Raw genomic sequence first — 16,992 nt, 5'->3', positions numbered from 1 at the left:
AAGTGATCTAATCATCCGATTGATCTGATTTTTGGTATGTTGATCCCTGGGACAACAAAGTATAATGTTATAAACAAAGCCACTCTATAGTCAAGTCCTTAAAATGTAAGTATGTCCATAAACATTATTCTGTATCAAGCAGTTTTTCAACAAATTTACTTACAATTTTGCTCCGATTCAAATAAATTCATAGTCTGATTATTCAGTTCTGACACGATATAAGTGATAATGTCCGTTTGTCCTACAGCTTCAGAGCTTCGCTTTTATGGATGTTGTCATCCTTGTTTTCATAAGTTTCTAGCCTTGAAATTAAATTAGTTTCTACAGTTTTTTTTATTTTTTACAAAAAAAAAGATTCTTTGCACTTGACCATATATTGCAAAGCGGGGAGGAAGGGAATATTTAACAGTAAGTTATACTGGTCCCCAAAGTTGTTTATTTGTACAAAGACTTTGGGTTGTTCAAATTAGAAGTGCCGAAACTTATGCACTAATATTTTGAGCCTATCGAAAGGGGTAATATTGTTTATCATCTTAGTAAAGGATAGATTTTGCAAGGCTGGATACCTGGCTTTTATTCTATGGAAAAGCTTCAAACTTCCAAAAAATCTAAATTTGAAAAATCAAAATTTTGAATCCTTTATACATTATATCGCTTTTCCCTTCGACCGGAGTACCTGAAAATAGGTTTTGCAATAGTTGGGTTATCTGCTGTTCAACTTTGGAAATTAGGGAAGAAATGGGTAATCAATTTTCAGATGATCTGGAAAAATGTTAGTATACAATGGATAAAGAATACGTAGATATTATGAGAGATTCTAGCATACTCTGATAAAATGTTTGAAGACGAAGAAAGTCCATAAAAAAATCAGCATGTTACGTCATAAAAACGAGGGATTACCCATATATTTTTAGAGCTGGATCTTTAAATCATTTTAGTGGTGAGCCAGATCGGGGTGAGCCGAATTTCAGCCAATCACAGCGCGGCATTTCATAAAATGCTGTGCTCTCATCGGTGGAAAGTTGGCTCACCACTAAAATGATTTAAAGATCCAGCTCTGGGGTTTTCTTTCCCACTCCTCCTCTCCCATCCAGCTTATATAACGATATCCCACCTTCCTTATGACTTTAACTTCCCCCTCCCCTTGACCACAAAGTAATGTATTGACTAATATCTGAAGACTATATTAGCAACCTAAAAATACGAGAATAGTTATTTCTCGCATCGTATTATAAACGGCTTTCCGCGGATATAGAATGTACAATTATAAGATTAAAACCAGTTTTTTTAGCCCCGAGATGCCGAAGGCACGGGCTAAAAAAACTGGTTTTAATCTTATGATTGTAATTTTCTAAATTCGTAGAAAACTGGATATAATACGATGCTAGACATAGTTTTTTCGTATGGATGAGAACCGGTTCCTATCCACCGGATTCGAATGAATACAAGAAAAAAAATCCGTGTCACAATATCCACGCATTCTATGTATATCCATTAACAGGGGCTGCTATTCATCCAATTAATTCCAATTGAAATTGCCGAAAATTAAATATTTTATTGGAGTAAAGTTGGAGTAAAACTTGTATTCTGGTACGTGTAACTGAATGGGAAATGGGTATTAAGGGGAGAAAAAAGGGAAGGGGGTTCAGGGGAAATTTTTACTTAGAATTGTTTGTCAGAATCACATTCCCTTTTCCCTGATCCATTAGTTTGTGTTTACAACTTGCAGACACTGTGGTTTTTTTCAGGGATAGATGAATAGGAAAAATTTGTCAAAATTATCGGTCAACTGAATTTGAATTGCCAGTTGTGTACATAGTTACCTCGGTGTTTCCTCATCCTATATTAATATTTACTACTTGCTAAATAAGCATCAAACTTTCAAACAAAAAAAAATTTAGATTTTTTTCGGAAGTTTAAAGCTTTTTTAGCTAGTAGTAAATATTGAGATAGGATGAGGGTGCTATGTACACAATCGGAAACTCAAATTCAGCTGACCTTAGTATGTGTTTCCAACTTGCAGACACTGTGGTTTTTGTCTGGGATAAAGGAAGAGGAAAACTTAGTCAAAATTATCTACAAACTAGGAATAAGGTATAGACTACAAGCAAAAGAAATGAAAATAACATTTTAGAGGCAGATAAAAAAGACTTCATTACTTCTAGGACGAAACAAAACAACAGCTGAAATCATGAATTTTTTTCAAAACCGGGTAAAAACCGCTGGATTAGAACTGATTTTGAGCAATACTGAAAAATCAAGTATCGTATCGTATTACAGACAATTGTCTACGAATTATAAAATAAAAACTATAAAAATTAAAAGCGGTTTTGTTAGTCCGAGTCTTTAACCTGACGGGACCAACAAAACTAGAAATAATTTTAATATCCGTGAAAAGCTGTCTATAATGCGATGCAATAAAGTTATAGCTGCTACCAAGAGAAAATTAGTGGCAAGATTTGTTTTATCGTCAATTGTGTTGCCACTGTCTGCAACTATTTCTTATTTTTCTTTTGAGACTTATAATTAGATTTAGCTCATTAGTGGGAGTGCAGTAATAGAAATAAGATAGAGTTAACATTTTACATCTTCTTAATTGCTCCATTAGAGTAAAATAATAGAGGGGAAGTGGTCAAATAAACTAAATGTCCCACCCCGTGGTATCCTGTGCCGACTTTCTAAATGGTTTTTAAATATCAGCCAAAAGCGTCGTAAATTTTAACACAGCCAAGTCGCTACAAAAGAGCAGAAAGTAAAAGGTCCCTAAAACTGGATCCAGGTTGTTATCTGGATTATAATTTATATATCTACTAGCGGCTACGCCCCTAGAAGCCTCTAGGGGCACTGCACTGGTAGAAGAAGGAAAATCGACCTCATCCTATTTTAAATTTGAGTTTCCAAAGAGTTATGAAAAATATTTTTTGGGGGAGAGGGGGGTTAACACCCTCTCGAAAAATAGTTTTAAACCTTCCCAGGACCTATAAGAAGCTTCACTGTAAAGGAGAACAATATCGGTTCAGCGGTTAGCGAGATCCTTCGGGACAAACAAAAAACGCTTACTACTTTATATAATAGGATAATTATAAATTTATTGTTTCTGTCATTATAATAACACAAGAAAAATTATAATTTTTCATTTTACTATCTGCGAAATCTGTCTATAATGAAGTACTATTTTAAACTTTTGTACATTTTTATTCTATTTTCTTGATACTTCTAATATGAAGCACGGAAAAATTAACGTAGGAACTTGGGAAGGCAATTTTTACTTCAAGGATTTGTACATCATCTTTCCATATATAAGAGTAACAGGATTTGTGTTTGTGTCTGTGTGTGTATACAAAAGGAACTCGCTAACAGTTGAACTAATATGGTTCTCCTTAACAGTGAATCACTACCCTGCCAAGAGAAATCGCCCCTAAAAAAAATACCTCTCCCCCAAAAAAATCATCCCTTTTTTTAACTAATTTTGAAAATGGCTCTAGGGACGTAGCCGTTTGTTGTCGAGGGTTGGGGGTGTTTAACCCCCCTCCCAAGAAAATAGCCTAAAACCACAACAGGACCAGTAGGTATATTCCCTGAAGAGTAGAATCCAATCGGTTCAGTGGTTATCGAGATCTTAAGGGAAGGACGTAAGGACAGACAGACAGACGGACGGGCGGTTGGACAGACATCAAGCTACTTTGTATTACAGATGGTTTCATTTTACGATTGTAGCGTTTTTTAAGACTTGTTATTTGCAAAAGACTACAAGTTGCCAGCAAACCTGTGTGATATAGACAGACTTACATAAGTTAATGATAGAGTAGACTTAATGTTCAATTCAAAATGCAAACAGATTTTTAAGTATTTATTATATTGGATTAAATGCAGTTTTTGAGTAAATAAGATTATATATTGATACTATATTTAGAAATGATTAAATATGTTAATAAGTCAAAACTACTGATTATTCAAAGCTGGATAGTTCTGAAGTAGCAGGATGTCTGTCTGTATATCAGGACACCAATCAACAGGATGACTGTCTGTTTAATTAATACAATGTATTAATTAACTATGCACTTTGAAGGGGTAGAATATCTGCCTATACAAACTATCTAAAGTAGTAGGATGTCTGTGAATAGCTGTATTGGTCTTAATAAAGACTCGAACCCAAACCAGATAATGTTCTGTGTTAGGACTCTCAATATCAACTGACTTAAATATATTTTCTCTTTATTCTTTCCGAGAGCAATTAAAGAGTAATTAAGAGTAACAACTAACATATGTCTGCAAACTTAAATATATGACATCACAACATAAATATATGACATTTACCCCCTTCTGAAACCATCCAGCTAAGCATGGTTTCACCATCCATCAGGTTGATCCAATAAACTAGGATCAATGTCTTCACTGGGTGAACCTACATCGAAATTAACCCCGGCCTCCAGTCCTTCCTCTCCTTCACCCACTGGAGGAGGAGTGTTCAGCGCCCCTCCACCAACCTCAGCCGAAACACCCACTGTTGCCGCCATGACAGCATTACTCGCTGCAGCAGTTACGGGCCCTCCTACAGCAACCATCACAGCATCATTTACCGCTGAGGCGGTATCATTCGCAACAGCCACCTCTGCAGCAACCGCTGGCCCATCTGCCGGCATTGCCACCTCCATCTCAACGCCACCAGTGACCTGAACACCTCCCGAAACCATCATCACTCCGTTGTTAGCCCCAGCACCGCCAGAAGTTCCAGCCTGTTGCAACTGCCAATATGCCGCCGCCGGTAAGTCATTGTTTATTCTGCGCCGGATCTCGCTAAGCTCACTAAAAATATTGGACAGGTGCCTTTGTACTTCAGCTTCTTTTTGCGCCATCTCAGAAATAGCCTCTTGAACCTTAGTTCCCTGCCCTGCCAAAACACTTTCCACCTGTTGGCCCACCTGCTGTCCCAACTTGGTTGAACTACTTTCCCAATTATCAGTCATTGCTGTCTGTACACTTTGTACCATATAAGAAGTCTTTTGCTGTGCAGTAGTAGCCACCATTTGCTGCATCTCTGTATCTACCTTCCTTATACAGTCCATTAGATCCCTCTTATGCGAGGCCAACATATCTTTAATCCGATTATGACTGTCCGTCTGCCAAAGTTTCTGTGCAGTGTTCAAACTTTTGACTGATTCTCTTACAGCTTCACGAATTTTTTCCTCAATCATAGGCTTTAGAGTCACAGCAACAGAATTACTGATTTTACCTATATCTTCATCACTGAGCGGCGCCAAGCCACGTTTGTCATTCTTGCGCTCAGCCTTATTTCTCTCAACCTCAGCACGTAAATCTGGTAACTCCCTCTTTTGTTTAGGCCCAAGAGAATCTGCCCCAGCAGGCCGCTTGACCACGCCCCTTCTGGAAGTACCTTCCCCAGCATCATTATAAGCCTTGCTGGCTCCCCTTCTGGAAGTACCTTCCCCAGCATCATCATAAGCCTTGCTGGCTCCCTTAGTCCTGACCGACCCAGCAGCCTGATTTGGCACAAACTTACCAAATCTGCGCCGTCCCTCACCAGAACCAGTATCTGCCACCTTTTCAGGCTTGTCCGTTGGAGGCTCAGTCCAACTGTCTAGCTCCGAACCACTCTGTTCACTAGGCAGACGATCCCTGGAATCAAGCTCAACTTCAAGGCTCACGTTGCCAACATCATCTTCATCATCATACCCAGGCTCATACCTGGGCGATTCTACATCATACTGCCTCCTATCATCTCTTCTATACACAACATGCCGCCGATTAGATCTACCAGCATCCAACATCTCAACAGACGGTTCACGCTCCTCCCGCCGACCAGACGCCCGCTGATACCGCCTTTCGTTTCCGTCTCCATTTCCTGATAATAATCAATAATTAAATATTAACATTTTAATATTTTAATATTTTAACATTTTTCATATATAAGACGACATTCAAAACGAAATACTTTACATAAATTATATTTATCAGGGATGCCAAATTTTAATTACTGTTTTCCCGATAACGCGAAAATTTAACGCAGTTACACAGTCTGCCTAAACAACCAACACACAGCAATCCAATAACCACCCCAGCAGCACCCATCACAGCCATAACAAAATGCTGCCAACTATTAGTCAACCAATCAATCGAGGAATTATACAAATGTACAAACCAATCTTCTGTAACCTCTACAACAAAAGCATTTGAATTAGCAGCCAATTCCGAAAGTTTAGCCTCTTCCACAGACTCCAACACCTGTCCTTTCTCTCCCTTATCCAGCAGATGCTCAAAATTCAATGGTACCTTCAACCAACTATCCTCCAGCCGTTTAGTCTGAACCAGCTGCATTCCTGCCCCCTTGTTGCCTAGATATAATCCAGGTTTAACTCTCACAAATACTGGATTCTTCCTACACTCGACAACCATCAACAAGGAAACATTTTTAACTAATCTTGTGAATGGTTCTACAGCAACAATTCTATCATCCATAAACAAAGAAAAATGACCAAGATAACACGGCAAATTTGCTCCTATAGTCACATTCAACCATCTTTTTTTACATACAGACACAAGTTCCATCTCCCCTAGATGTTGTACCAACAAATTTCCGACTTGTTTGATGTTGGAATGAAACAAATTATTCTCCCAACACCCCTGTTCTGCCTGCAAAATCCTTTCCACCTGATGATATGAAGAAGTTAACTGTAATAATAAAGCACCATCCTCCTCCTTTTTTCGCATCCAAGGAAAAAAATTCTTTTTAGCAGTTGTAATCCACAAAAATACATCAGGAACGTTGGTATGAAAATAATGCAAGTCAGTCAGAAAGTCAGAAAACTCCACTTTTTTCCCCAGTTTCAATCCCAACGAAAACTGTGGAGAAATCGCCAACCAACTTTGGCCACCCTGATTATTAGCATCATCCGCCATATTAGAAAATGTAAACAAAGTTAAATTTACAATTTCAACAGTCCGAAAATAACTAAAATAACGTCTATCTTCCTGTGATTTATTGTGAACTATCACTCGATCAAGCCCAAGCCGCAGATCAGACTCCAGACAATGTGCACCAATGAACTGATCCTCAAGAAAACAACTGTTATCAGGTAACATTGAAATTTGTATATTTTTCAAATAACTTGTAATCTGAACTTCTTGAAAAGTATTAGGCACAAAGGTATTATTTAAATAAATACCATCCCCTCTGCACTGAGGGTCAATCCCATACATCATCATATCATCATACAGGATGGTACCATTTATGAATAAGTCAGTGACCGGTCATAAAACGCTACAGGCAACCGTCGTCCATCTATGTCTAACACCCTCTGTTCCTCCATCCTTTTACAATCTTCACTAGAAATTAACTCATCACTACTAACAACAGCTGGTGCCCCTAAATGTAGGTGGCTATATTTGCCACAATACCAGGTGTGAACCGTTCTGTCGACGTGACATTGTACCGCGGGCAAAAATCTCACTCCCACTTTTTTTAACAGATGACCGCTGATTGTTCCATTAAACTCATGCTGACCAAATACTGTACATTCTGAAGCCCTCAACTCAGGACCGTCGCCAACACACTCCTTTACTAGCACAGGTATCACATCAGCCCCACAGGGTATCAAACACAATCCCCAAATTAAAAAATATTTACCTGATTTGAATTTATTATTATGACCAGACATAATTAGCTGATAACTGTTCACCAATTCACCCGCAAATATCAACTGATTTAGCCTTTCATTGCAGGACAACTTTCTACCTACTAGCTTTGTCAGCACATATTTGTTATTAAAATAATCAAATAACAATTCATGAACTCTTATTATAATATATTTTTTAAATATTTATATGTATTTATATAATATTTTGTTTCAAAAATAATTATTATCAGCTCTCCTTTCCCTACTTTCTCCGTCCTCGAGTTCCTATCTGAACATGTACCACAGGACCCCCTACCTGAGATCTTAACCTCCTCCCAGTGTCCCATAAATATTTCGCCACCTGTGATCCACTTTTCTTAATTGTAACTAATCTTTCAGGTGAAGATTGCGGCGGCGCCGTAGTCAAAAACGACTGTTCCGATGGAAGCTCAACCTCATCAAAATTACCCTCAACTACAGGAGCAGGCACCACAGATTCATCTGTCACCCCCACCTCTACTCCTTCACCTACAGGTATAATTTCTCTATTTCCATCCCCTGAAACTCTGTCATTATCAACCTCAACCTCACTCTCCTTCTCCTGAATCTCGTCACTCTGTCTTTCCTCTGCCAATTCAAAACCATCATTTTCAGATGACAAATACACAACATCTTCACTCTCTCTCTCCTCTACAGTTTCTCTCTCTACAGGCATATTGTCAACCTCCAAAAATATCTCATCAGACGGACAAATTTCAGGTAAAGGAAAAACGTTAAAATTAACCTCCTCCCCTAAAACTTCCGTTCGAGCATGAATTTTTCGAATTTTATCCCTAGCCACAACCTGATTTTTCTTGATGGGATTATTCCCAAAAGGTGCCAACTCATACAATGCATCCGAAAATTTCTTAACAACAATAAAAGGCCCTCCATAGAAAGACTGTAATTTCTTGGACACGTCAGTTTTCACAATATTAAAGAAAGCATAACAAACATCTGTCACTCTTAATGCTTCCCTCTGTACTCTGTGTTTATTTTGAACCTCTAAATATAATTTGGATTTTGTAGAAATTCTCTTAATTACATCCTCCATATTTTTCAGAAATTCCAAATACGACCGCGAGGATCAAGATTCAACAGACGGGACTGGTGATAGAAAATCGAGGGGAATACGTGGCTGCCGACCAAAAACTAGAAAAAATGGAGAATATCCAGTTCTAGTACTCTTGGAGCAGTTAATCACCAACGTAGCCAAAGGTAATTTTTTAGCCCAGTCCTTTGTTCCATGATTTTCATCTACTTTCAAAGCAGCATACAAACTTTGATTTTGCCTCTCTACAGGATTCGAATTTGGATTCCTGGGGGGAATTAGGACAGTATCCACCCCCAATCCTTTCATCACGCCTTTAAACACACTGCTTGTAAAATTTGTACCTCTATCCGATCTCAAAGCCCTAAATAAACCATAGGTAGGTACAAAATTTTCCAATATAGCCTTTACAGTTGTTTCAGTTTTAGCATCAACCAACGGACATGTAAAAACATATCTAGAAAATAAACAAACCATGATTAAGACAAATTTAACCGTCTGTCCCTGATGATAACATGGAGTCCAAGGTCCAACTAGATCCACTGACATATTAGCAAAAACTTCACTACTTTGAACAGAATGAGTTATAGGTGAAACATGTTTAGGATTACTTCCAGCCTTTTTCAAACATGTAATACAACTTCGTATTCTCGATTCCACAAACTTGTTCACGCCAGGCATAAAAAATCTCTCATTTATCTTACGTATTGTCTCCTGCACACCTCTATGTCCAGAACCATATCCACCATGAGCTGAATCAAATATATCATTGTATAAAGAAAGAGGCACTACAGGCCTCTCGACAAAACCCCCTTCGGCCAAAGGCTGTCTGAAAATTACAACCCCCTCTAGCACATACATATGGCCAATAAGATTGTACAATAGTTCTTTTCTGCCCGATAACTCCGCCCTCTCATAAGACGATAACTGTCTCCTTTCCAATATCCATAACCTTATTTCATTTAGGATCTCGTCCTGCTGAAGACTACTTTGCCAGACAAACTCAACATCCGCCTCATCCTCTGCAGAATGTACCTGCATAATAGAATAGATTTGATCCAGAAATGGTGAATCATCCAGGTAAGGATCCAAAATTTTATTATCTGTCTCTCTACACTCCTGACAATCCTTCAGTCGATGGTCCTTACAATCTAACTCAGTTCTCGACAAATAATCTACATTCACATGCTTAGTCCCCTGTCGATGGATAACTGTAAAGTCAAAACTTTGCAAGAAAGTTATCCATCGATAGGTGACACCGTTTATTGATCCTTTAGCCCAACGTTTATAATGCACTAGTGAAATACTGTCTGTCCGAACCAAAAATTCACGAAACCTACAAAAGTGTAAAAAATTCTTTAATGCATATACTAATGCACCTAATTCTCCTTTATAGGAAGGATAATTTTGTTCTGCAGCATTACACTTTTTACTACAGACACCGAACACTCTCTCTACACCATCCTGTTCTTGCGAAATAATCCCTGCAAAATACTGAGAACTATAATCTACATCCACGATAAAAAGATTAGGATTATCCCATTGAGGATAGCCTTTACACATCTCAGTCTTGAACATTTCCATAAATTCAGTCCATACTCTGTTCAATTCTTCTGTCCACTTTATTATAGTGTCATTCCTGTGACTATCCAACATGCACGACTTCTTGGCATAATCAGCAAAATATCCTCTGTAATAATTAGTAAATCCCAAAAATTTCTGCAACTCCTTCCCTGTTCTAGGCTTGCCCCAATCCTTAATCCGTTCCAAATATGCAGGATTCATTTTCAATCCATCGGCACTAATAATATGCCCCAAATAATGGCATTCTCTAGTCAATAAATCACACTTATCTAAATTCAATTTCAGGTTGACCTGCCTAAGAACTTGAAACAGTGCCTGCAGATGCTCTACATGTTCCTCTGGACTTGATGAAAACACGATCAGATCGTCCAAGTAACTGATACAGAATCCATACATACCTGGCAGGATAGACAGCACCTTATCCATCAGAGCACAGAACAGGCTGGGTGCATTACACAACCCAAATGGCAACCTGTTAAACAAATACATCCTGTTTGCTGCACTAAAAGCTGTCAACGGTTTAGAGTCTTCATCCATAGTCATCGAATGGTAGGCAGCTGTCAAATCAAGAGTACTGAACACCTTGCCAGAACCCAGCTTCGTCAGATTATCCGAGATCAGTGGCAGCGGCCACGCCACCCGCTTAGTCACGTTGTTCAGATTGCGGAAATCGATGACAAACCTCAACTTAGCCTCTGCTCCAGGTGCAGCCTTCTTTTTCACAGCAAAAATAGGACTAGACCAATCCGAGAAACCCTCCTCAATAATGCCAGCATCCAGCCATTTGGTTAACTGTTCCTTCAATTTAGCATCGTACTCTGGATTCAAAGGAATATTTCTGGCCTTCACAGGTTTAGCTCCAGGTAACAATTCTATATTATATGTCATTAATCTACAATCACCAATATCTGAATCATTCATTGAAAAGATATCAAAATTTTCCAAACAAATTTTAATAATCCTGGGTTTCAATTCTGGATTTTCCTTAATCATCTGGTTTTCATCTAACTTCAATTTTTGAATAATAAACTGTACCCGTTCATGCATTTTTTGCCCCGACAAATTTTCTGGCTTATCCAATTCATTAATTGTTTTATTACAGGTGACATCTTGATTATCCATGATGAAACAATGCCCCATCTTCACATTTCTCAGCAAGGTAATAGGTTTTATTGACGCATTAACCACATTAACCACGCAGGACCCATCTTTCCGTGGCTGATACACCCCCTCAATAATCATAATCCCATTGCCACTTGTCATCTTAGAAGAATTAGGGGACACGTACCAAAGCCCATCATTCTTTAATCCAGTCACATGCACCACAGCGGTAGATCCTCCAGGATAAAAAATAGTTTTATCCAGCAACTTCACATTATACTTCGTTGAATATAACTCTCCAAACCCACCCCCCTCCTTTATCCCTGGCAAGGTAGGTTTAGATGGAATTTCAGAATTCATTCGTCCGGACAAAATAGGAATTTTCTGTATCTCCGCCACCACCTGTTTTTGTAAACAGGAATTAATAGGAACAGATTCCCCACAAAATTCAAACTTATCTTCATCCAAACAAATATTAATTTTATTCTTTTTCAGGAAATCAGATCCAAGATTTACCAACCTACTCGTCACCTCAGGTACATAAAATATCTCCGTAAACACAGCTTGAGTTCCAGCAAATCTAAATTTCAACTCAACATATCCAATAATATTAACTTTCTTTAAATCTACTGAATACGCTGATAATTTAGCAGGACAAAACTCAATTCCATGTTTATCAAGAATTTCTCTAGATATCAAAGAATTAAAATTATTTCCTGTATCAATAATTCCTAACTCCTTCACCGGAATATCAGCCCCAGGCACAAGAAATTCTAAATCCCCACAAATAGGCATTTTCGTTATCTTCAAAAACTTCACAATCTCTTGAAAACACTAGTCATTATAATTAATTAATATATCCATATATTTTAGATATACATCATTCCACTACACAGCAGTCAGCCCCCCATCTGTCACCAGCCGCCAACATACTGTTCAATTTATGAAATCCTGTACATCTCCCAGACTACCAGCATCACACAGCTACACTCCAAGCCTTTTCTTATACAAGTAAGTACCTCTCGAAGTATTCAACCTTGCATAGGTACCTATCAAAATATAATATATAGTAGATATATATATATATATAAATATATATATATAATGTTTTCATTAACACGATCACACCTTGACTGAAGAATAAACAAGACAGTAATACTTTATAAAGTTGAGAGCAATAATGTGAATATAAAACAGCAAAATTAACTATTTACAGTACTATAGCCTATATAATGAATATGAATAAAAGAACGATCTATAAATTTCATCCTAAAATGAGATTTATACATCGAATCAATCATATCCATTACATAGGATATTGCTGAAAATTGTTTCTGGCTATGTCAGCAATCATAGCCTCATACTGTTTCTCATCTCTGCTCTTTTCAGAATCCACAACAGGCCCCACCTGATTGCCCCACCTATCCACAACAGGCCCCACCTGATTGACTGTTTTCTTCAGAAACTGCTCAGGTATTACCCTATTATTAGGCACTCCAGGACCCTCTTTCTTTTCGCTACCGGCTGAGAAAAACTTAGCTTTGGTCTTTCCTATGCGAGAATCAGGAGCTGGCGGCTTGCCGTCTCTCTTCTGCCAGCAACTAGCCACTACATGACCTTTTTTCCCACAATACCAACAAATCATAGTTTTAGCCTTCGAATTCAGAGCCCCAATCACGTTCTCAACCTGATCCCAAGGAATATCATCATCCCCTTCAATCCACGCATTATTATCGCCAATCTCAGTCCTGCCCTCCATATCAGATACATGCACTTCACTGATTACAGGCCTAGCTTTTACCTCCCTAGAATCCTCTAGCCTCAACCCTTCCATAGCCTGAGAATAACAGGACGTTACATTTTCAGGTGAAACGTGTCCAGAACGAGCCCAGCTTATATAATGCTGACCTCTGCGAATCAAATAAGTCAAGAAAGCACTGTAATCTTCCAGGTAATGCATAGATTCAATGAAATTAGCCATATCTCTAGCTAAATCAGAAAACAGCAAATTCTTAGCCACATTATTGTAGAAATCACGCCAAGATTGTCTAGAAATTTGACCAGGATGCATAAGCCTAAACAGACGCAATTTAGCATTGAAAAACACATCCACATTCTGACCACTCTTTTGTTTCAGGGCGTAAAAGAATTCGGTAGCCGACTCTGTATCAGCAAAGGGTATCACCAACCTTCTTATCAACAGGTAATAACCTAAAGCACTTAGGGAAGCATTAGCCTCCGGCGTAATAAGCCTCCCCATCTTCTTCCCTTTGCACTCGAAAATCCTATTGTACAGGACGTCCTTGAAAAGCATAGGATCCTCCAACTTTGCGAACCGAGCAACCCTCCATAAGGATAAGAAATAATCCTCAAAATCAATGTTTCCATCCCAAAATGGAGCATCCCGCACAAAATCACTATCCCACTTGACTCCTCTTACAAGACAAAACTCCTTAAACTGCTCCTCTACACTCTGTTGGCTTACACTTCCGCCGGCCACCTTTTTATAGGCCTTAAGCACTTCAGCCCTTTCCTCAATTAATGGAAATATATCCAACAATTGATTCTCATATTCGGTCAGACAACTCTCACGAACATTCATCCAATTTCCATTCCCAACAGGACCCAAAAACTCAATCTGCGAAAACTTCAAATGTCCAGGAGCACTTTTCACCCTTTTAGCCTCAAAATTTGTAGAATCCAATTTAGCCTCCACACTCAAACGATTAATGAAAGATGTATTAAACGAATCATCTCCCGTCGCTTTGACTGCAGATACACTAGCCCCCATACTTGTCTCATACAAAAAACCGCTAATATCTCCATCCGCTGGCAATTGCGCCACCTTTTTCTTAATAGTAGCCAAATCAACATCATAACCTAACTTCTTATGCTCATCAGAATTCTTGAATTCTTTCACCTTATTCTCCAGCCGTTTATTCGCCGCCGTTAACTTATCCACCTGACCTTTGACAGTCGTATGCTCCTTTAACATTGCCCTAACATATTTTTTTATGCTTTCAGGCACAACGTCATTCTCCACCTCGCCCAACGCCGACTCCACATTCGCATTGGCACCTGCACCAACATCCTCAGCCGCAGCATCTTCCTCCTCCCAATTATCAGGAGTTCCATCATCATCCTGACTGTCAGTCTCCCGAGGACGTTTAGGCGGCCGACCGCGCTTGCCTTCATTTTTACCCCGCTCTCCTTTTTCTCCATCAGCCATATCCGAGCACTGGAACTAGATCCGCCGTGAAATTTAGATCAAAAGAGTTAAAGAATGAAATTCCACAGAAACCTGAAATATAAATCAAGTTAGAAATATAAAAATTAAAACAAAACTGTGAAAAATCCGAGATAAAAAAATATCTCAAAAAGTGATTGACTTCAAATTAAACACCACTTCCCCCACCCTTAACTCAGCAGCAGGTCTAAATAACACGTAGCACAATAAGACTGCGCCAAATGTGATATAGACAGACTTACATAAGTTAATGATAGAGTAGACTTAATGTTCAATTCAAAATGCAAACAGATTTTTAAGTATTTATTATATTGGATTAAATGCAGTTTTTGAGTAAATAAGATTATATATTGATACTATATTTAGAAATGATTAAATATGTTAATAAGTCAAAACTACTGATTATTCAAAGCTGGATAGTTCTGAAGTAGCAGGATGTCTGTCTGTATATCAGGACACCAATCAACAGGATGACTGTCTGTTTAATTAATACAATGTATTAATTAACTATGCACTTTGAAGGGGTAGAATATCTGCCTATACAAACTATCTAAAGTAGTAGGATGTCTGTGAATAGCTGTATTGGTCTTAATAAAGACTCGAACCCAAACCAGATAATGTTCTGTGTTAGGACTCTCAATATCAACTGACTATATTTTCTCTTTATTCTTTCCGAGAGCAATTAAAGAGTAATTAAGAGTAACAACTAACATATGTCTGCAAACTTAAATATATGACATCACAACATAAATATATGACACCTGGATGGGTCATCCAGGTAAAAAAGTAAAAAAATAAAATAATAAGGTCTTGCTAGAGACCGGATCTTTGAGGGTTAATCAAATATTGATACTACAAATTCAAATGTTGTATATTATACTGTACAAACCTTAAAATATTGTTTTGTAAGCCAAAAAGATAAACTGTACTGCGTTATGGGCAAATATTATGAGAGTATATTTTTGGCTGATTCAGTTAGTTGTTTAAGAGATTATTTCTTAATTGCAAACTTTTGTATAGCTAACTACATTCTAAGACTTCTTTTCATGCAAAAAAAATACAGGGATGAGAGGGATAACTATTTCTCGAACATGTATGTCAACATCCATAAAAGCAAAAACAAATATATATTAGTTTGAAGATTTCTTAAATACAGGATGCAAAATAAGTATAAACTTGCTTAACTTGATTATATAAATACTTAAGTGATAACATAGTGCCCTATCTTCCAAGAAATCATCATGCATAAAATAAAGATCATAATATTAAGCAAATAGTGTGTCAAAATGTGTAAATATAACATGTTTATCAAATTATACAGTTGCTACGCTTAACATTCTACATTATACCCTAATGTTACAGAATTCATCCTGCAACGTTTGGAATCGCTGGAACGATTTTAACATACCGTTATTAACGATCAGAGTTATCCGTTACGGACGTGCGGACAGACCCACCGTAAATTTAAAAAAGCTTCGCTTTTTGGACAATAATTCTTAAAATAAAAGTAACATGATTTCGATAACCGCTGAACCGATATGGTTCTCCTTTACAGTGAAGCTTTTCAATGGTCCGGGGGAAAGGGTTATAGCTATTTGGCGGGGAGGTTATCTCCCCCCCCCCACTACGAATAAGCGCCAATAGTAAAAACTTTATTATCTTTTTCTTCAAAACAAGGATGACAACATCCATAAAAGCGAAACACTGAAACAGTAGGACAAACAACATTAACACTTGTATAGTATCAGAACTGAATAATCAGAATATAAATGTATAAGAGTCGAAGCAAAATTGTACATAAAATTGTTGAAAAACTGCTTGATACAGAATAATTTTTATGGACATACTTACATTTTTAAGACTTGATTATAGAGTTGCTTCGCTTATAGTACTTATAGTCCCAGGAATCAGTATACCAAAATCAGATCACATAAACATTTGTTGTTAAAAAAGTAAAATTCAATAGGACAATTCTAACATGCCTAAATTAACGAAAAAAGCTATCCGTTACGGACGGACCTACCCAAATTCTGGAAAAGCTTCGCTTTAAAAAAAAATTTAATAGACCCCTCCCTTCAAAAGGCTCTAGGGGCGTATCCGCTAGTTTAAAATACGCCGCGGACAAATTTGTCTAGTCGCTTGTCTCTTAGTAAAGATCTCGTAGACAAATTAAGATTTTATATTCAATTATCTCGTAGACAAATTAAGATTTTATATTCAATTAATTATCGATAGTTAATTAGTGTCTGAATTGCTTTCAATATGTTAATTATCGACATATCAGTTGTCGGCATTTGTTTAACAATTCAATTGTTAAAAGCGAAGCTTTTCTATAA

At 37.7% G+C, this 16,992-nt stretch overlaps 1 protein-coding gene across 1 annotated transcript; it reads left to right on the top strand.

Moving 5' to 3' along the window:
* Window positions 1–9,688: 9,688 nt before the first annotated feature.
* On the top strand, window positions 9,689–12,879 carry LOC145321580 (uncharacterized). The gene is made up of 6 exons (XM_080163021.1): window positions 9,689–9,804; window positions 10,594–11,171; window positions 11,411–11,467; window positions 11,905–11,945; window positions 12,283–12,420; window positions 12,799–12,879. Exons 2-6 carry the CDS (start codon window positions 10,982–10,984, stop codon window positions 12,856–12,858), a joined length of 486 nt encoding a protein of 161 aa, XP_080019147.1. The 5' UTR covers window positions 9,689–9,804; window positions 10,594–10,981; the 3' UTR covers window positions 12,859–12,879.
* The last annotated feature ends 4,113 nt before the right edge of the window (window positions 12,880–16,992 follow it).

This window comes from Acartia tonsa, chromosome 6 (assembly GCF_053477335.1).
Source record: "Acartia tonsa isolate MP-2025a chromosome 6, ASM5347733v1, whole genome shotgun sequence".
Taxonomy (NCBI): domain Eukaryota; kingdom Metazoa; phylum Arthropoda; class Copepoda; order Calanoida; family Acartiidae; genus Acartia; species Acartia tonsa.
The sequence above is the reverse complement of the archived record's forward strand: the minus strand, read 5'-3'. Positions and strand labels throughout refer to the sequence as shown.